Raw genomic sequence first — 23,107 nt, 5'->3', positions numbered from 1 at the left:
TATTTCATTCATTCAATTCTCTGGCAAGTTATTTGATAGGATGTATTTCAGATCAAAATCTGATAGTTAAATTTCAAAAATCATAATTGGGAATTTTTTTTACGTAAATACATGTGTATACTAACAGGACTATGTATTTATTTATATTTTAGAGATTGTTTGTTATATAAATAAAAATATTGAACATTTCACACCAAATAATAGTGTACATGAACATTTCACTAGAAACTGTAAAACAGTTAATTTAAATAATATCAACGTCCATGAAAACAAACTTAGTTTTACATAAGGTTGTAGTACTGCAGACATATAAATCATTTGTAAAAAGATTTTATGTTCTAAAGTATACTGTAATAGATTTCTACTGAAACATTATTTTCGTAATGTAAATGACTATATGGAATACTTCGATTCAAATTAGATGCCTGAATTATCTAGACAGAACCAATATTTCTGTATGGAAATCTTTGGTGAATAAATGAAGAGCAAAGGATCACTGTGCGTAAGAAGACGTATTCCCGCAAATAGCACAAACTTTCTTCAGGTCCGCAAAATTCAAGTGTATTTACAAGCACAGCACTCCAAATAACAAATGACAAACTATAAACAACACTCCAAATAACAAATGACAAACTATAAACAACACTCCAAATAACAAATGACAAACTATAAACAACACTCCAAATAACAAATGATAAACTATAAACAACACTCCAAATAACAAATGACAAACTATAAACAACACTCCAAATAACAAATGATAAACTATAAACAACACTCCAAATAACAAATGATAAACTATAAACAACACTCCAAATAACAAATGATAAACTATAAACAACACTCTAAATAACAAATGATAAACTATAAACAACACTCTAAATAACAAATGACAAACTATAAACAACACTCCAAATAACAAATGATAAACTATAAACAACACTCCAAATAACAAATGACAAACTATAAACAACACTCCAAATAACAAATGATAAACTATAAACAACACTCCAAATAACAAATGACAAACTATAAACAACACTCCAAATAACAAATGACAAACTATAAACAACACTCCAAATAACAAATGACAAACTATAAACAACACTCCAAATAACAAATGATAAACTATAAACAACACTCCAAATAACAAATGACAAACTATAAACAACACTCCAAATAACAAATGACAAACTATAAACAACACTCCAAATAACAAATGATAAACTATAAACAACACTCCAAATAACAAATGATAAACTATAAACAACACTCCAAATAACAAATGACAAACTATAAACAACACTCCAAATAACAAATGATAAACTATAAACAACACTCCAAATAACAAATGATAAACTATAAACAACACTCTAAATAACAAATGATAAACTATAAACAACACTCTAAATAACAAATGACAAACTATAAACAACACTCTAAATAACAAATGATAAACTATAAACAACACTCTAAATAACAAATGACAAACTATAAACAACACTCTAAATAACAAATGATAAACTATAAACAACACTCTAAATAACAAATGACAAACTATAAACAACACTCTAAATAACAAATGACAAACTATAAACAACACTCCAAATAACAAATGACAAACTATAAACAACACTCTAAATAACAAATGATAAACTATAAACAATACTCCAAATAACAAATGACAAACTATAAACAACACTCTAAATAACAAATGACAAACTATAAACAACACTCTAAATAACAAATGACAAACTATAAACAACACTCTAAATAACAAATGACAAACTATAAACAACACTCTAAATAACAAATGATAAACTATAAACAACACTCCAAATAACAAATGATAAACTATAAACAACACTCTAAATAACAAATGATAAACTATAAACAACACTCTAAATAACAAATGACAAACTATAAACAACACTCTAAATAACAAATGACAAACTATAAACAACACTCCAAATAACAAATGACAAACTATAAACAACACTCTAAATAACAAATGATAAACTATAAACAACACTCTAAATAACAAATGACAAACTATAAACAACACTCTAAATAACAAATGACAAACTATAAACAACACTGCAAATAACAAATGACAAACTATTAACAACACTGCAAATAACAAATGACAAACTATTAACAACACTCCAAATGACAAATGAGAAACTATAAACAACACTCCAAATAACAAATGATAAACTATAAACAACACTCTAAATAACAAATGACAAACTATAAACAACACTCTAAATAACAAATGACAAACTATAAACAATACTCCAAATAACAAATGACAAACTATAAACAACACTCTAAATAACAAATGACAAACTATAAACAACACTCTAAATAACAAATGACAAACTATAAACAACACTCTAAATAACAAATGACAAACTATAAACAACACTCCAAATAACAAATGACAAACTATAAACAACACTCTAAATAACAAATGATAAACTATAAACAACACTCTAAATAACAAATGACAAACTATAAACAACACTCTAAATAACAAATGACAAACTATAAACAACACTGCAAATAACAAATGACAAACTATTAACAACACTCCAAATGACAAATGAGAAACTATAAACAACACTCCAAATAACAAATGATAAACTATAAACAACACTCTAAATAACAAATGACAAACTATAAACAACACTCTAAATAACAAATGACAAACTATAAACAATACTCCAAATAACAAATGACAAACTATAAACAACACTCTAAATAACAAATGACAAACTATAAACAACACTCCAAATAACAAATGACAAACTATAAACAACACTCTAAATAACAAATGATAAACTATAAACAACACTCTAAATAACAAATGACAAACTATAAACAACACTCTAAATAACAAATGACAAACTATAAACAACACTGCAAATAACAAATGACAAACTATTAACAACACTCCAAATGACAAATGAGAAACTATAAACAACACTCCAAATAACAAATGATAAACTATAAACAACACTCTAAATAACAAATGACAAACTATAAACAACACTCTAAATAACAAATGACAAACTATAAACAATACTCCAAATAACAAATGACAAACTATAAACAACACTCTAAATAACAAATGACAAACTATAAACAACACTCTAAATAACAAATGACAAACTATAAACAACACTGCAAATAACAAATGACAAACTATTAACAACACTCCAAATGACAAACTATTAACAACACTCCAAATGACAAATGAGAAACTATAAACAACACTCGAAATAACAAATGACAAACTATAAACAACACTCTAAATAACAAATGAGAAACTATAAACAATCTCCTAACAACGCAGTGTTATGATGAACAAAAACGCTACGAACATAATATGCTTCAACCTAATAAATAAGTCAAGCATGACTGAAGAATGAAGCATGTGTGTTCTTGACGTAACATTGCTCTGTTTTATTTCAGGTGGCAGCACACGTACTAACAGAGCAGACTTGCAATCTGATTGAGAACTTGATATCATCGCTGTCAGACATCATGAGTCAGGTCAATGTGCAGACGACAGCTTACAAGCTGAACGGCGACTTGCGAGCTCTGACTCTGGTCTATAACTCGGACGTCCCACTGTCTCCGTCAGAAGAGCTGGTGTCCACTATTGACGCTCTGCTGGCAAAGACCGTGCTGGCTCGGAAGCAGGCAGGGGAGACAGATGTAGCAGGTGAGATGCTTATTTGTGCCCTTAATTATAATTCTTTGAAACAAAACAGCAGCATAAGTAAAATAGGGACGTGCACTAAAGAAAACTCGCACTAAAATGAGGCACACAAATTCATTAATAACATGATAATTCGTTATACAGGGCTTTCATTTAAAAACTTTCCAGTCTGGACAAGGTAGAGTATTGACTGGCCACTGAAGGAATATTGCACACTTTTATTACTTTGTTGTTTTCTAATGCCAGGCATTTGACAATAAAGTCATTTGACCTCTTGCACTCCAATATTTTTCAAAGATATTATCATGGTCAGCCACTGAAGCACAGATTTTGAGGTGTTCCGAATCCATTTCTTGGTTTGAGTTGCACAATGGGCAGTTAGGGGACTGATATATTCCAATTCTATGCAGGTGTTTGGCCAAACAATCATGACCTGTTGCCAATCTAAATGCAGCTACAGACGATTTTCGTGGTAAATCGGGAATTAACTGTGGATTTTGATGCAGAGAGTTCCATTTTTTCCCTTGCGATTGTGTTACCAAATTTTGTTTGTTGAAGTCTAAGTATTTCGTTTTAATAAATCTCTTCACAGAGTAATACGTAGATTTAGTAACAGGTCTGTAAGTAGCAGTGCTGCCCTTCTTTGCTAAAGCATCCGCATTCTCGTTTCCCAGGATCCCACAATGGGATGGTATCCAGTTGTTATTGTACTATATATATATATATATATATAGAATTATCAGACATTACGATGAAATACGATCCACTTCCACTAGATGGATGGCCCACGACACGAGTAGCAGGATTGGTAATACATGCAAGCAAAATTATAATAAATGTGAGGAATTTTACTACAGGTGTGTGATATTACATGACAGGTTAGGTTAGATTAGGTGTGTATTATGTGACAAGTTAGGTTAGAATAGGTGTGCATTATGTGACAGGTTAGGTTAGGTTAGATTAGATGTGAATTATGTGACAGGTTAGGTTAGGTTTGTTCAGGTGTGTAGTATTATGTGAGAGGTTAGGTTTGATTAGTGTGTATTATTATTATTATTATTATTATTATTTATTTTAGTAGGTTATTTTACGACACTTTATCAACATCTTAGGTTATTTAGCGTCTGAATGAAATGAAGATGATAATGCCGGTGAAATGAGTCCGGGGTCCAGCACCAAAAGTTACCCAGCATTTGCTCATATTGGGTTGAGGGAAAACCCCGGAAAAAACCTCAACCAGATAACTTGTCCCGACCAAGAATCGAACCCAGGCCACCTGGTTTCGCGGCTAGACGCGCTAACCGTCACTCCACAGGTGTGGACTATTATTATTATCTTGGCGACACTGAAACCCACTGTAACATTAAGGAAATATGGCCGTATTCTTAATTCACGCACGACGATTCTCGTATATAAGTAAGGTACATATTTAGGGCAGGCTGGTGGGCATACAGTCTCCCAGTAATCACATCAATTTCTAATAATCAATACTATAAATCCAAGGCATTTCAACAAGTTCCTATAGTGGCTGGGACATAAGTAACCTTCACCCCCAATCTAAAATTAAATTTAAGAAAAAACTAGCACTGAGGTAGTTCCGCTGATTTTGACAGTGGAAATGGTTGAATTTGTAAGGGATTTTTTGTGGAGATGAGTTTGTAAAGTTAAGGATGATATAGGAAAATATTTGAATAAAAGGAAATATGTAGTTCGGAAATGTAAATTATGTGTGAAATGAGAGGTGCAGGATAACGGAAGTGGAAACGTGATTTCTAGTGAAGTGAAGGAACATAAAACACACGATACAATGTAATGTGAAGAACGAAAAACTTGTGTTAATTCAATAACCACTGAAAAATAGTGAAGCACAATCAAATATAATAATGAAATAAACACACAGCTTCCATAATATGATTTCATTTTTACGTCTGCCATTACGCTAGCCAATAATGATAATATTACTGAACAAAAATCACCAATCTTTGAAAATCCTGCACAGATTCGTATATGCAAGGCATAACAAAAGCCTAAACTAACCTAACCTGTCACAGATATTACCTATATGCGAGGCATAACAAAAGTCGAAACTAACCTTACCTAACCTGTCACAGATTCGTATATGCAATCATAACAAAAGCCTAAAGTATACATAACTGAGTGTTCACAAGCGTGAAACTTTTGTAATGTCACCAAAGTTATGTTGCTATGACTGGTAAGACAGTTGAAGTTGCGTGAGGAGAGTAGGAAGAATATGTCGGAAGTGTTCTTTTTTCTCCACTTGATACTCCATCTTCTTTAGCCCGCAAATAGTACAAACTTTCTTCAGATCCGCAACATTCAAGGCGTAATTTACAAGCACAACAAATGACAGATGATAAACATCTCCTAACAACACAGGGTTGTGATGACGAAAAAAATCTCTACGAACATAATATGCTTCAACCTAATAAATAAGTCAAGCATGAATGAAGAATGAAGCATGTGTGTTCAGCACTAGTTTAACCAAATTTAATATAAACAAAAGAACACGTCTATTTAGATATTGAGGGAGAAGTTTGAAACAAATGTTAATTACATTTTAAGTTCCATCTTCGCAGCTTTTGAATAGTACATTATGCAACGAGCCTATAATGATAGTAATTAAGAAGCGAGTATGGATATTTATGAAACGATCGCTTGCGCTCGTTTCATAATTTTCATACGAGCTTCTTAATTACCATTATAGGCGAGTTTCATACGACTTTTTATGCTCGACCATATTTCTAACTTGATATTATTAATTTTCTTTGTATCTGACCTTGACCAATGTCCCGTATGTTGTGAGATGTGCGCAGACGCGAAAGTATTGATTTTTTCCGAGGAACAGATGTTCACATTGACCTTGCTAGGCCATAAGAACCTACAGAGATAACATTGAAATTAAATTAGACATTGAAAAACGAGATGACAAATTGAATTTATTTGAATATTATTTACAATTAACGCTAATTATTATAGTAACAGAACATAACCTTCTGCGACAGTATTGGATTTCCAGCCTCCGTGACTTTTCGCTAATTCTCTTACGATTGCATTCCCGAGAATAATCGATACTTGCGGTTTTATAACGGTAGAAAGCTGACCTGTCATTGGCTGAACAGTTGTAACCTGAGTCGTCATTGGCTGAAAGACCTGACCTTTAATGAGTAGGTGTACTTTAATGACATGCATTAAAGGTCTGCTACCAGGTGTATAATTACTACATTTCGGCATGGTCGAGCATAAAGAGTATTAAATTGTTTATAATCTCAGTCATTTGTTTAACATCTTTTGTTTTTTATCGTTACCTGGAAACCTGGATTGTTATTGGTGATAAAACTGAAGGGAATAAGACTATAAAGACTATTGTTGATTACAGGTTATTTCAGGTAGTAACAAACTAATATTAAGATATATTATGGTTCTGTATTATAAACCTAGTGTTTAAAAATTAAAAATGGATAATAAAAACCGAAGTTTGGATTTAAGTTATTTATGTATGGTTTTGAAACTGTGGCAATGCTATGTAGAGAAGTTCAGAAATAGGCTGTATCACTGTCTAGCTAACAATCAATTAATTAAATTCAAAATGTGCTCTGTGTACTAAATATTCCTAACTGTTAATCACATATCAATATAACCCAGAAATCAAATTATTTACAAACAGCTGGTAATTAAATTATTGTTACGACATCAAACTTAGATTCGTCTCATTTATTAGAAGATAACTGATGTGTCCTTAGATAGAACAGGTTGTGCTGCTGAGGGAAGTTTTGTATCGGTACAAAGAAAAAGTTCTGGCATTGTCATATTTCTGACATGACCTTGATGTTGACTTTACAGATGAGACTCCGTCAAAAAAGCGAAAATTAGGCCTTGAGAAGGAGGAAACAGAGGGCTCGAAAGTGCCAACTACTACAATAGCAACTTTAGGCTCAGCTTCAACTTCAGCATCTTCATCTTCATCTTCGTCGTCATCTTCGTCATCATCTTCAGCTTGTTGTTCGAAAGAAACGGAAGGAGACGAACTCTCGTCCCCGGTGGAGGAGCAGGAAGATGCGGACTGGCTTGAAGTTCTCGAAAAGACTGTTACGGATTTAAAGGAATTGGTAGAGAAAAAAGGTTGAATAGAGTTGTTATATATCTGACCTTGTGAGTATACTAACTAGTCTGTTGATGCCCCGTGCGGCCATAGAGTCCGCAGGGGATGTTTACATTAAATATGTCTGACAGGCCCAGATATATATAATTTCTCATTTATATACTACGTTTTTTATGGTGTGCAAAAAGTATAAATGGTATTACTTATGAAGCATTTGTTAGTTGTTTGGTTCTTCTATGGATTCTTGGACAAAATGCCAAAAAAAAAAAACAGCAGATATATAGATCATTATTCCATATGTAAACCGGAAGTTGAACTATTTCCCCCCTAACGTGACGAGGATTGGTTTATTTTGACTGAAAATTCAACAGCATGACCTGTTACGAAGCGAGGTGAGTTAGCCATTTCTTATGTTGTGACCATGAAAATAGTGTTTACGGAGTTTTAATGTTTCATTTACTGGCCTGCATCAAGGGCCAGATTGTGTCCATTCCATTCTCACCCCAATTGAAAACGATATTTCTAAATGTTTTAAAAGCTTTTTTGAGATTCAGCCACATTAAATGTAACTGCTACATAAAATAATGTGATATTGAGAGATGAAATGCAGTGTACATAGCAGTATTGTGCCCCCAGTTAAACTAGTCCTTGTAGTAATGTTACTTCTTTCTCTCCGTCAAACTTGTAGACCCTTGGTGAGACAGGGTGCACATCGGAGATATATATACATAGATACAAATATACATATAACTATAATAATCTTGTGAGTGTGAGACTGACCAGTTTATATTACAGGCTTATTTATTTACGGATATCAGCACACTCGAGGGTGATTTGAATATGTGTAGCTTAACGCGTTTGTGCTCTCCATTTATAAATACATGGATGACTGTTGTACAGACTCAAACAAGTGATTGCAGCCAGAAAGGATTGTGTGTGAGTGTGTGAAGAACGACTTCCATTGTCCTCAGTTTTTGTATCCGGGTAACTTTATATGAAGATGCAGTTCCCTATTTTCGCTTTCTGTCGAGAACCTCCCAGGTGTCAGTTTGCTTGTAGTTGCATACGTCACTCATTTGTGTCCTGCAAGGTTCCTGCATTTAGTGGAATACGTCTGAGCGTTCTTGATGACTGAGATATTTTGTGCGTGTGTGCGAAAGAGTGCGTGATTGTGTGTGCATTTGTGAGTGTATGTGTGCGTGTGTGTGTAAACTACTGAGTTACTGGACCAAAGCTTTCATAATTGTTTCACTTTGGTTAGAAATAAGGATTGTAATCCATGGCTGTGGAATAAATGAGTAACATTGAAGACCTGTAGCTGTTGTTTAAGGGGCCACTCCACGAGTAATGCACGAGTATTTTCTGTAGCGTTATTTTGCCAGCATCTTTATGGTGTACACTCAATTTAAATTGTTGTTGTTGTTTTCTAATGCCAGGCGTTTGACAATAAAGTCATTTGACCTCTTGCACTCCAATATTTTTCAAAGATATTATCATGGCCAGCCAGTGAAGCACAGATTTTGAGGTGTTCCGAATCCATTTCTTGGTTTGAGTTGCACAATGGGCAGTTAGGGGACTGATATATTCCAATTCTATGCAGGTGTTTGGCCAAACAATCATGGCCTGTTGCCAATCTAAATGCAGCTACAGACGATTTTCGTGGTAAATCGGGAATCAACTGTGGATTTTGATGCAGAGAGTTCCATTTTTTCCCTTGAGATTGTGTTATCAATTTTGTTTGTTGAAGTCTAAGTACAATTTAAATTGTATTAGGTTCTGTTTTTTTCTTATGTATTAATCTCTTTTGTTTGAAACCTGTTTATATAATTTTTAATTTTTAATTTTATTGTGAGCTATTCTGTGTCGCAAGGCAAACCCAAAATATTGGGCCAGACTAATAAATTAAATTAAATTAAAATGGCGTCATAGTGATGACATACTTTGCCATTATATATTTTGCAAAATTCACTTTCTTTCTCATGTTACAAATGATATTGTTTCAGCACAAAATAACAGGTTTTCTCACTGGCTTATTCTACAGGGTGATCCATATAAACCTGTACCATTTTAGCGAGTTATAATTTCTCTTTGGGAGTTAGTATAAACTTGAAATTTAATATTATAATCTCTGTGATTCTGGTAGAATTTATATTGGTACCTCTGGCATGATTGTCGTCCATTGTTGATATTGATATTGGCAATTATTGTAGGACATGAATAGCGATTCGACAGCATACTTTTCTCCTGAAAACATACTGGATGACAAATTCCCTGGTTAAACAGCAACAGGCATTTCGAACAATTCGGTATATGCAATGTTCCAACCAAGCAAACAAGTTTGTCGATAGTGAGAAAGCTGCAGACAACTGACTCACTTCTTAGCGAGAATGAAAAACACAGACCTGCAATGTCTCAAGCTTGTGTGGACAATGTTCGAGAACGTTTACTGAACTCTCCAAAGAAACTGTTGCATCGATTCAAGAGACAGGCTACTGAAATGGCACATGTCAGAAATCACGTTTACAGAATGTGTGTAGTGCAGGAATTGAAGGAACCAGACTTGCAAACGCGAGCACATTATTGCCAAAAAATGGTATCGAAGTGAGTACTGCATATTTGGGATATTAGGACAAACTAATCACTACATACGTTCTGCAATAATAGCCAATATCAATATCAACAATGGACGACAATTGTGCCAGGGGTACCAATATAAATTTTCCCTGCAGGAAAGAGATCATAATCTTCAATTTCAAGTTTATACTAACTCCCAAATATAAATTACAACTTATTAAAATGGTAAAGGTTTATATGGCTCACCCTGTATATTGTTTCCACACGATGGCTGTGTTGCTGAACCGTGGTCTACTTTAATCATAAGCTAAAACAAATGAATGACTGCAATGGTCCTTGTGCGTTTACATATCCAGCATTGCATATAGTTCATTCTTTCCTCATTATTGTGGAATAAAGGAAAATATGAGAGGGTTGGTAGCACTGCATAGCAGATGCCTCATATCCTCACTTATCATAACAAGATGATATAAAACTTGAATGTCAGTTAAACAAATAAGACTACCATCTGGAATGAGAATCAAAAGATCTTAACTTCAAGAGAAGTTTCAACATGGAAAAGTAGAAGAAAGTGAACGCAAGTAATGGCCAGAGCTGATTGGTAGTCTGGAATTTATGGCGATAAGAAGGTAATAAGAGGAAAGAAGGTCGAGATGATAGAAATTCTGGTACAAAGTATTCAGAGAGATAAGGGTTACATAAAAAACAACACGTTTTCCCTGCAAGACTATACAACATGCTATACAAATAATGACGTTCTAAAAAGGAAGGCTGTTAAATAAAATATGCATTACTTTTGGAGTCTCCCCACAGATGGCAGAGTTTGTTTTGCTCCCTCAGTCCTCGTGCATCTGACAACATTCTTCCATTTCCTTATTCCTGTGTCATCAAGTTGCCTGCAGCAAAAAAATAAATGTCCTTGGTCCAAGATGTCTTTTTTTCGTACATAACACATCTATTTCTCTAGCAGCTCCATCTTGTGTATATTTTCATCTCATTCTCAGTTTATAGTATAACTGCCATTTCTCAGCACAGATGTTCAATATCTTAGTGCATTTGTATATAAATTCTGCCCTTTTCCAGAAGCTTGGTTCAGTCATATCTGATACTAACTACAGTGATCCAATACAGATTCCTAAAACCTTGAAATCATCGCTGTCTATGTTACCATCCTCTCAGATCCCATTCCTTTTTCTGGTCTTTGTATGAAGATGTGTAGCTTTTTTAATTGTTTGTAAAGCATGCAAGCAACTCATAACATGTTGGAAGGTTGCATTTACCTTTCATCTTAGGAAGTGAAATAGCATCCGACTTGTTGGGGTCGTTAGAAGTCGATCAGTCTAAGTGACTGACCAGCACTAACATTAAATAAGTGCTGTGTATCAGGATACACCATCACGTAGAATACATTACTCAGTATGTTTCACTCAGAGTGCATGTATGTGTCTATTATTACTTTAATACTGTAGAACTCCTGATTACAAATCAAACAAGTGGTCGCACAGGTCTGTAGCAGCTCTCGATGCCGAGATATTACTGAGAGAGTTAAGTAATTTCATAGACTCTTCACATCTTGATTTGATTGAAGACCATGTTTTTAGTCTTGTCTTTATTATTATATTTTTCAGTGTTTTCTTATTTAAAAATTTCTTTCTTTTTCCCTATAATTTGTCATGTACATCTTTTCACTATTTCATTATACCATACTAGTTATAAATAGAAAATATTGTGATTCAGCAAGAAGTACAAGTTTTCAGTGACCCTGATTGCTCGAAACTGGCTTTGGACAGGTAAGTCTGTCTTTCTGTGTGCAACGATTTCACCTGAAATTATTGAACGGATTTATATATATATATATGCAATATTTTCGAGTCAGTTTATGTATGTAATATGGTAATTTTAATAGACATGAACAAGCATTTGAGACTAAAAAAAGCAATCACGATTTACTCCAAGTAAATTCTTAACGAATTTCTTTGTTATTTTTTAATTTCTATGTAATAGACAAATGAAAAGGTGCAATTGATATCAAAAGAAAAAATATTCATAAGTGAGATTATATAGTAGGCTACCTACAAAATTATATATACGTTTTGTTGCAATTTTAAAGTTTTTTTTTTTTCTTTTTTTCCTTTTACTGTCTCTCGTCACAATACTACACATGTATAGAAGAGTCTTCCTTTCTTAAAGGATTAATGATCACTACATAGTCATTTAACATTTTTCTCAGTGAATTGAGCCAAGGACATGGATTTTTTTATACATCTTGATCTTTTTACGTGAAAAACTAATTTTCAAAGCCTTTATGTCCAGTCTTCAGTTGTTTGTATACATATGAAGTCTGATTAGTCAGTGACGTACACAATGGAGAAAGAAAGGAACTGGCCATTCTACTCGATCATCTTTTGACTTAGTTGCCTCATGAGTGATGCCTTATTGGTGCCATTTATGAGGTTCAGACTGTTCACTAAACAACAACATAGTCATTAAATTCTTGTCAATACACTGGGCGAAGAAAATGAAGTACCACATTAATAATAAAGAAGATCAGTACCACATTAATACAATCACCATTGGAAAATAATAAAGGAACTGAACCGTTGAGCATAAAGTTAGTCATGGGAGAGCATGTTTTATCAACAGTATTTATTTTAAGGCTTTCAGATAATACAGATTGACGACTGAGCCAGAGAGATTGGTAGTTTCCGAATTGTATTACTTCAAAACTGTTACAGATAGCGCTTTCAGCAGTTAAATCATTTACTTTTATATATACAACACACGCCATTGTAGCTCAAAATTTATGTGCATTTTCAAATTCTATGAATATAATGACCCATTATTGGTGTCGTACTTTGTTTCGTGAAATTGTTACTATATAATTAAAGGTCAGCTCTACATTTTCGTCAATGAAAAGTTGCGATTATGCGGAAGAGCATTGTCGGTAGTTGATTGAAGATAAATAATCGATCAATGATACCATTCAACCCTCGATTACAGTTCTGGCGTATGGACAACGTGAACGCGCAACCTCTTTGAGTCTGAATACGTTCAAAATGGCGTTAAGTACAACAGTGAAGGTACATCCTGTAGTTTTATTTCAAATTGTTGATGCGTATGAAAGAAGAAATGCAGATGCCCATCGAGTAATTGGAACTTTGCTAGGTAAGGTTTATGAAAATCGTATATTTACCACTACTGAACTCCAGTCCATATGGACACGAACTCGTGCAATGTTTGTCACATGTACAGTCAAAAATAATTTCTTTTATCGCAGGCACTGTTGAAAAAGGAGTTGTCGAGGTCACGAATTGTTTCTGTGTTCCACATAAGGAGTATGAAGATCAGGTTAGTATAGGCTACAGACGCGTGGTCACTTTTGCAATTGGCATTTTTACACATATTAACCTACATTATGACAGGGTATCGCTATGACCGTTGCTTCGGCTATGACAGTTGGTCTTTGTTGTTCATTTCTTCCGTTCTTGGACGTATCATTTATGCCTTTGTGACATAGTATTAGCATTGATAGTGCTGGTTCCGAATTACTCTTTAAATTATGTGTGTTAAGGTTAGACAAATATCAATTCTGCTTCAGCCATTCCACGGTCTCATAAGTCGTTCTTTCCCAGGAGAAACATGTAATGTAGGCTAATAAACTGTTTCAAAAAGTCTGTAAGTGGTAATCACAGGAACGCCATTTCGTAGCACTTTGTGAACTCTGTTTAATCTATGAAATTAAAGGAAACGGCTCCAGTGAGCTCCAAGGTTAAAACGGATAAATTTCAGAACACAGATTCCTTCCTTTCCCTCTTACTTCAAAATTCCAATCTTGTACACACAAAATTAAATTATTGGCTTATTGCCTTTTCGAAAGCATGATGATGCGGATTCCACTGATATGCCTTGCATGTATTAAGCGGAATGAAATGTGCATTTCACGTTCGTTTTGAAGTGTTCTACCTCTTTATTTCTCGTATTAAATCACTTTTATGTTACCTACACCGATAAATTCTTTCCAATCCTTAGCTATTTTATAATATGTTTTCAGTTCAACTGACGTAATATATGAATTCTTCATATTCCAAACTCCCTTCACCCTAAAATTATACCATTTTCCCCACTTTTTTTTCGTAAAAAAACCTTCAGTGTCGCGTGCTATAGAAAACTCACAATTTTTACTCCATTGTAGTCCAACTCCACGCTTCTGGCAAAAATAGGCCTAATTTTTTTTTTTGCGCGATTATTTCTTGCACGTAAGGGGAAGCTACTAGTAAAATATTATAAAATTGACTCAGCAATAACAGAAGTAGGCCTATATTATGCTGAGAAAATGATTATACCACTTAAAATAGTATTTAACTCCAAACTTTTAGATAGGTCTACTCTGTCCTATGAGATTTTGGCTTTGTGGCTTAGGTTTATGTCATTCATCATAATTATTATTATTTAGTTAATGTTGCACCATTATGTTTGGATTGAACTTTCTATCGCTAGTGAAGAGAGATCAGTAAAGTGGACTTAGCCACTTCTAACAGCATGAAAGAGTATAAGTATACTCATCTTGTCCCTTTTCTTCACCTGAAGACATAGGTGGATTAAACCTTCGACTGCATCTGTGAACTTCACTACCAATGGAAGATGTGCAGTTGTCTCCTGCCTCATTGAAAGTGTGCTTTGCTTAGGTTGAAGCCGAGTTGAATTATGCAATGGACTTGTACGACCTCAACCGGAGAGTGAACACCCAGGAGGCGATTGTTGGCTGGTGGGCAACGGGCAACGAGGTGACCAGCCACTCGTCCGTCATCCACGAGTACTACGCCCGCGAGTGCAACAACCCCATCCACCTGACGCTGGACACCACGCTGCACGGGACACGCATGGGCATCAAGTCTTACGTCAAGTGAGTAGCTTCGTCACATCAGTCTTCGATTCCTTCTTCCACTCCCCTTTCCTCCTTTCTTTCGTAATTTCTTTCTTCCTCTTGTATTTCGTTCTTATTTGTCCCACGTCATAGTTCCGTGGTCTGAAGCTTCATGTCTTAGACTAGTGTTACAGAGTGAGAACTGATTCTATTCTTCAAGAAGGAAGAAATTTTGGTCAAGTTTTAGTTCCCTACGGCCACTTCCAGGGGACTCCTAACGAATATTCACACGTTTATCACTGGGAGTGTGGCGCTGGAAATGAATTTAGAACACTTTTATCTCAGCCACGACACATTTCAATTTTTATTGTACAATATAAATGCAATTATCACTACAATGACGCAATAATTCTTGCAGATAACACAATCAACTTCGGAAACGTAATTAACAGAGTCGCAGTTTCACTTCACTTCCACTAGATGACTCAGAATTCCAGCACACCATATTTTATAGGTGTAGCAGGGATGCCAATATTGGCAAACGAAATGAAGCTGTGAGGAATGTTACAACAGGTGTGCTAAACGTTAGGAATGTTACAATAGCTGTGTAGTACGTTAGGTTAGGTTAGGTTAGGTGTGTAAGATAATATGGTTACCACAGTTGGCGACACTGCAATCATTCTCCCACTCCACCTCAAATAACGTCACAACAACGAAATATGGCCGCCTTCTTCAAGTACGACGATTTTCCTATGTAAGTAAGGAACCTATTTAGGGCGGGTAGGGTGGGACCACAGCTCTCCCAGTGATCACATCGAGTTTCTACTACTCCACACTACAAACTAAGGTATTTTCAGTGTTTGTTTTTAATTCCCTATGCTGGCAGTACATTAATAAAAATTCACCGAAATTTTATCAGTTGAAATTTTGGCTATTGCATGGGATGGTCATTCCAGGATAATTGAGCTTGCAGAGCAAAAATTAATTTAATTACCGTATTTTTTATTTTTATGTTTTACTTGTTTTTGTTAGCAAGTGTTCCCCTTAAATATAAATTGTCAAGTTACGAATGTGAAAATTTAGAAATTTGGTTTAAAAAAGCAGATGTGTAACTCAGATTCAGAGAATTTTAATAATCTGTACATAAATAATAAATTTATAATAAGTGTATGTTTGGGTTTTCTATAGCATGCGACACTGAAGGTTTTTTTGACTAAAGAAAAAATGGAAAAATGATCTAATTTTCATTGGGGAGGTAGTTTGGTATGTAAAGGAACTTACTAGAAAATAGCTAAAATATGGAAATAATTGATGGGTGCAGGTAACCTAAAAGTGATTACTGAACACTTGAAATAGAGAGGTAGAACACAGAATGAATGCAAATACCGGGAAAAAAAAAAAAAATACTACATAACTGTTATGAGCAAAATTAACCTAACCTAACCCAACCCAAGTTGGAAGTGTCAGCGTCAAAAAAAAAAATATATTTCTTTTACGACACAACAAATATGAGCAAAGCTAACCTAACCTAATTCAATCTAAATTGGAAGTTTCAGTGTAGCGTGTTATAAAAAAGCTATAGAGTATGTTTTTCTGTATCCCAAATGGAACTGTTCATTTTCTGTTTAAAATTCAATTCCTTGTGAGGAAAGTGTCATGGTATTAAGTCAGCAATCTTCTTGCAATATTTATTTTTAATAAGAAGAAATGTGAGTGCACTCATCCAATAAACATATCTAAAGTGATTGATTGTTCCATATGGAATTTGGAATGGTTGGGGGGCAGTGCACACCCAGCATCATGATGAGTTTCGGAAGCTACAGTGAGTAGCAAAATTAGGACTGCAAACTTTTTTTGAAAAAAAAAAAAAATATGGGAGACTAAATAGTCAACAAACTTTCACATAGAAAATATACAAATTATTCAGTTCATTTACTAAAAAATAACTTTGTTCTACACTTTGGAAGTTGACTAAAATTGAGAGTATTTAAAGACAGATTTTGCCTCACGTAATAGTTTTTCATAATTTTTTATAAATAGAAAAATTCCCTGCTTGAGTGCTTGGCGTTGACTGCAATGGATTAGATGTTTTGTGCGCCTGTTTCGAACATCTACTTACTCATTGTTCATGACAGAAAACACACTCTGTGTATGAGCATTACTACCTGGCATGCTTTGATTTTAAACTGATGAGCACTGGAACCAATTTCTGGCAAGCATAACCTTCCTCAGAAAATACATCTCTGGAACAACAAAGATATAAATCATCTTAATTCACGATAAAATCAAATGTTTGAAATAAAGATGCAAAATTAAGAACTGTATCAGAGATATACATGCATGTAGAATACATCACTCAATTTCAGGAATGAAACTACAGTTATGTTGGTTTGAATGTTTTATTTTTATTTTGGTTTACAATTGGGGAGCATGAGTCTATGATAAGATAAGTAATTAATGAAGGGCATGCAATATATTTTCTCTTCATATGAAGTGACATTCCGAAATTAGTCCCAGTTTACAACACATTTTTCACTATGGTTCACTCAAAGTGTACACAATACGTGTCTATCATCACTTTGATAATGTAGAACTAGCAACTACAAATCAAACGTGTTCATACAGGCCTGTAGCTTCATTGGAGTTGGTCACAGAAATTACATTGGTTTATTGCCTTATTACTAATAATGTTAGCTTTCGGTTGTGGCTCATAGTCTTGTTATAGTAAGCATTTGAAATTCTGCCTTTTTTTTAGATTTTCCAGAAGTCTGTTAAAAATTAGGATCAAATACAGAAGGATTGGCAACCTCAAGTGAAATCAGGTTTCGAAAGCCAGCTATAATGGGTGAGGAGGATTATCATGCTAACCACATAAAACCCCTACATTGGATATTATTTGTTTTGTATTTTATTCCTTTCTTCATTTTATATTTTATCTGTATTTCGATGATATGGTAGTTTCTTTTGTGCTCTTTTAGCATTTCATTTTATTTCTTTTGTTCTGGCTTTCTTTTGTATGTTCATTCCTTTCTGCTTTTTTCTTTCTGTTTTTCCTCTTTTTTTTTTTTTTTTTGACCTGATTTTAATGAAGCACTTCGGCATATCTGTTGAAACAATAACATAGTGAGAAAAATTTGTTTGTAAATATTGTGTGTTTTTCATGAAAATCAGATTTAAATTTCAAACTTTGTTAAATTCTGCTTATCCTATTATCAGCTATTCTGTTAAAATATTATCATCGTCATTTTTACAGTGTTCCATTTGGCGTCCCTGGTGGTAAATCTGGCTGCATGTTCACCCCTGTGAATGTGGAAATCACCTGCTACGAACCAGAAGTCGTGGGAGGTACGTAGGATACATTCCTTTGTTCTCCTCCACCCAGTAGCACAGTGGCTTGTTGTTTTCCATTGGTGTAGATAGTAACATAAATGATACTCGGGAGGAAATTAAACACAGAATAAATATGGGAAATGCCTGTTATTATTCGGTTGAGAAGCTTTTGTCATCCAGTCTGCTGTCAAAAAATCTGAAAGTTAGAATTTATAAAACAGTTACATTACCGGTTGTTCTGTATGGTTGTGAAACTTGGACTCTCACTTTGAGAGAGGAACATAGGTTAAGGGTGTTTGAGAATAAGGTGCTTAGGAAAATATTTGGGGCTAAGAGGGATGAAGTTACAGGAGAATGGAGAAAGTTACACAACGCAGAACTGCATGCATTGTATTCTTCACCTGACGTAATTAGGAACACTAAATCCCGACGTTTGATATGGGCAGGGCATGTAGCACATATGGGCGAATCCAGAAATGCATATAGAGTGTTAGTTGGAAGGCCAGAGGGAGAAAGACCTTTAGGGAGGCCGAGAGGTAGATGGGAAGATAATATTAAAATGGATTTGAGGGAGGTGGGATATGATGATAGAACTGGATTAATCTTGCTCAGGATAGGTACCGATGATGGGCTTATGTGAGGGCGGCAATGAACCTCCGGGTTCCTTAAAAGCCTGTAAGTAAGTAGGTAGTAGCATAGTCAGTCATTGCTGTGTGATTGTGCTGCAGTCCAGCTGTGCCAGAAGACGATGACGATGGGCAAGAAGACCGTGGAGCCCATGCTGGACCTCGCCCAGGTGGCAGAGGCCTCCCAGAAGCTGACAGCCCTGCTGGACAACGTGCTGGCATACGTGGAAGACGTGCTGGCCGGCCGCACACAGCCAGATAACGCCGTGGGACGGGCCCTCCTGGACATGGTGAACAGTGTGCCCAAGATGACCCCAGAGGAGTTTGAGAACATGTTCAACTCCAACATCAAGGTCAGGAGCAGATACTTGGTGCACCCGTTAAAAAGCTCTTTGCTAAAACCCTGTAGCAGCATCACATGCGTCCCAGCATTACTTTTAATTCAGGGGCAATCCTTCTTCCTTGTGCCCTATGCCAGTGAAATTGTTATGACAAGAAATTATTACTGGTCAAGACATTAATGTTTAAACAGTAAAACATCTTTATTAATTTATTGGTCTGACCCAATATTTTGGATTTGCTCTGCGACACAGAATAGCTCACAATAAAATTTAAAATGAAAAATTATATAAACAGGTTCCAAACAAAAGAGATTAAGGCATAAGAAAAAAAAATAGAACCTAGTACAATTGAAATTGAGTGTACACCATGAAGATGGTGGCAAAATATCGCTGCAGAAAATTTTATTATGGTGGTGACGATGGCATCTTGAAGATCTCTCGTCAGCTTGTATTTTTCCCTCCACTTTACAAAGGTTTTCGGGATGGTGCCTCTCGCTCCGAAGAAGAGACCGGTAACTGTGATTTTTTCTATGTTGTATTTCGCCGATAGCTACTGAATCGTAGGCTCGCAGATTTTCTTTTTCTCTTTCAGATGGCTGAGTGGCTGAGATTTCAAATCTGATCGTAGAATCAATTATTTCGGCTGTCTGTTTATTCCTATCTATAGCTCCCACCATCAGCAATACAATGAACTTCCTCATGAATGCCTAGATTTTTGGATCGAAGTGCATCTGCGATCATAGAACGTATGGTGTTGTGACATTTTATTCTGAGTACTTCTCCCTGTGGGGAACTCCCAAGCACATGTTTCGTACTTCTGCATTTTTCACACATTCGTTTTTCTGAGATCTTGGCAAAATTCCTATACTTCTCATGTTATTTTAGTTCTGTTATACATTTTTACACTTATATGAACCTATTTAAAAACTCCAGGAGATACAAAATGTCATTTATACATTCTAAGCCAATGTTGCTAGAAATTAGGTTTGCTGTGAAAATGTAAGAACGCGAAAATACAGCATGTGTTCATTGTTAAGATGCAACTCACTTTGAAATTCGTGGAAATTGGAAGCTGTCCATGCTTACTTTAGAAACGGTGAAACTTTCCGTAACACACCATGATGTAATTGAAGAAATTATGGAACAGTATTACAATTTGAGGGCATGGTTTAGTCTTCCTTATGAGCAAGCAGTCCAAAATAATCAACTGTTTTGTTTGAAATATCTCAAAGAATAACCCCCTGAAATTAATGATACTGCTTATGGTTCACTTTGTATATAGCTCCAGGAGCTGCCCCCTTTTCGCAGGCCAGGGCACTGTAATATTTTCAACTTCCATTGGTCAGTTATTTCAAAGAATTGTCAAGTCTTTGATTATGGCATGTTCTGATTTACTTTCAAGACAATCAAAGACTTCTCAAGTATTGTAAGTGATTTGACAGTAAGACGTGTAAAGTGTTGACAGTCTTGAAAAGTAACGTCTAGTGAATTTAATGAAAAGTGATCGTATAGAGAGGGCAGTATTGAAAGTCATGAGCAACACACTGCTATAATTTCAATTTCAACAATGTAACAAAAACTATTATATGATCATAATCTACAGACTTCACACTATGTATTAACATACTGTGACGTCATTAACTTCTATCATGTGACCACAGGCAATATTTGCAAAATGGTCAACAGCGACGGTTCGTTTCATCAGCGTGCTGTCATTAAATTCCTTGTTAAAGAAGAAAAATCTGCTGCTGAAATTCACCTCAGATTTCAGCGTGCATACAGAGATGTGTGCAGGGGCACCAGCAGTGTTAGGAGATGGTGAAACATTTCGAAGATGGGAACACGAGCATCCAAGATAAGCCTCGTAGCGGTCGCCCTCGAACTGCCTCCACGGAACGCAACAAGGAAAGAGTTGATGAGTTCTGGAATGCATTTTGTTTGAATTTCTTGATCCTGGACAGACCATAAATGTTATCCACTATATTCAGACAGTTTTGAAGCTCCGTCGTGCATTGCGTGAGAAATGCCCTGGAAAGAAGATCATCCTGCAACACGATAATGCGTGGCCTCACACTGATCGTGTCACCATGGAGAAAATCAGAACATTTTGTGGGAAACTCTTCCGCATTCTCCCTACAGTACCGACTTGGCACCCTTAGACTACCATCTTTTCGGTTCTGTAAAGGCACAGGTGCGAGACCAACGCTACGAAATGTTGGAGAACATCCGGAAAGCAGTGCATCAGTGTCTTCAGGAAGATGAAATAGATTTCTACAAGAAAGGAATTTTAAAGCTTACAGAACGGCGGGAAATGTGTGCAAAGAAATATATGTATGTATTAACACTACAATTGGGTATACACCCGGTGGCAGTGATATATACAATAATTACAATTACATGGAATAAAATAAAATAAACGTAAATCTATAAATAGTAGATGCAATAAACCTAGGACTATAAATAAAAACTATTCTATAATAACGCCTACGATAAGCAAAGTAAATCTAACTTATAAGTACTTCTATTTCACCCAACTATTACCAATTTAAGTAATTATATATCATCTTAATTACATACCAACTTAATTACATATCATCTTAATTAATTAAATATTACCTTAGTTTATTTACATATCAACTTAATTACATATCATCTTAATTAAGTTACATATCAACTTAATTAATTACATGACACAAGTTAGATAATTACACTGTACCTACAATTACATTTTCAGTCTAATCTTCTCAACCTTTCCTTAAATGTATTGATTTTGAGAGCACCACCCTGAAAGATTGCCGCAGGTAAGCTGTTCCAGTCTACTATTGTGCGGTTAACAAAGGAAAATTTTGCCACATCTGTTCTTTGTTTTCTACATTTAAACTTCCTAATATGATCAGCCCTTCCTAAGTATGATGGAGACTATGTTAAAAAGTGACAGAAAAGTCTGTAGATTAAGATGATGTACCCGGTTTGTCCAAAAAATTAAGATTCATAACAATGGGTTACTCATGACCTTCAGTATGACCATCGTACAAGCAGCGCTAGAGATGAAGGACGCATCTTTCATTTGTTCGCAGGACCTGCTGATGGTGATCACCCTGTCCCAGCTGGTGAAGACTCAGCTGCAGCTCAACGAGAAACTGACCCTTCTCACAACCCTGTGATCCATTCGGATTGTAACACAAATTTGTATTAAGTCGTGTAAATAAACAAAGAAAATCCTATTTGCACGTCCTTGTGATAACCTGTTAGTGAGGACATACCTGCCCTCATGTCACCTTTGTTTCATTGATGTTAATTTTTTCTGTCTCTGCTTCGAATGCACCTCAGCTTGAAGACTTGAGGATTCGCTGTGGGATTATTCACCTTACAGCTGGGGAAAACCAACCAGGATTCATTCCAACAGGATTAAAATCTGTGCCTGATCACAGCCCCCGATCTCCAGATTCACTTGGTACCATCTGGCATTATCACTACTCGATAAAACTCTGTTCAGAAATTGAAGCAGAGCAGTGGTTCCCAGCC

The 23,107-nt window shown here is 35.2% G+C and overlaps 2 protein-coding genes across 5 annotated transcripts in view; both read left to right on the top strand.

Annotated features, from left to right (window-relative positions):
- puf (ubiquitinyl hydrolase 1 puf) overlaps positions 1–9,316 on the top strand; it is a 153,518-nt gene extending 144,202 nt beyond the window's left edge. For all 4 annotated transcript variants that reach the window (XM_069827170.1, XM_069827163.1, XM_069827112.1 and 1 more), the window contains 2 exons: positions 3,478–3,730; positions 7,589–9,316. In XM_069827170.1, the coding sequence (XP_069683271.1) occupies positions 3,478–3,730; positions 7,589–7,872 (537 nt within the window). In that variant the 3' untranslated portion in view covers positions 7,873–9,316. The remainder of the gene's footprint in view (positions 1–3,477; positions 3,731–7,588) is intronic.
- Positions 9,317–13,299: 3,983 nt separating this feature from the next.
- Positions 13,300–22,806, top strand: eIF3f1 (eukaryotic translation initiation factor 3 subunit f1). The gene is made up of 6 exons (XM_069826941.1): positions 13,300–13,586; positions 13,699–13,769; positions 15,107–15,324; positions 18,539–18,630; positions 19,344–19,594; positions 22,660–22,806. Exons 1-6 carry the CDS (start codon positions 13,478–13,480, stop codon positions 22,744–22,746), a joined length of 828 nt encoding a protein of 275 aa, XP_069683042.1. The 5' UTR covers positions 13,300–13,477; the 3' UTR covers positions 22,747–22,806.
- The last annotated feature ends 301 nt before the right edge of the window (positions 22,807–23,107 follow it).

Source organism: Periplaneta americana, chromosome 1, assembly GCF_040183065.1.
Source record: "Periplaneta americana isolate PAMFEO1 chromosome 1, P.americana_PAMFEO1_priV1, whole genome shotgun sequence".
Taxonomy (NCBI): Eukaryota; Metazoa; Arthropoda; class Insecta; order Blattodea; family Blattidae; genus Periplaneta; species Periplaneta americana.
This window is presented reverse-complemented; position numbering and strand designations above follow the sequence as displayed.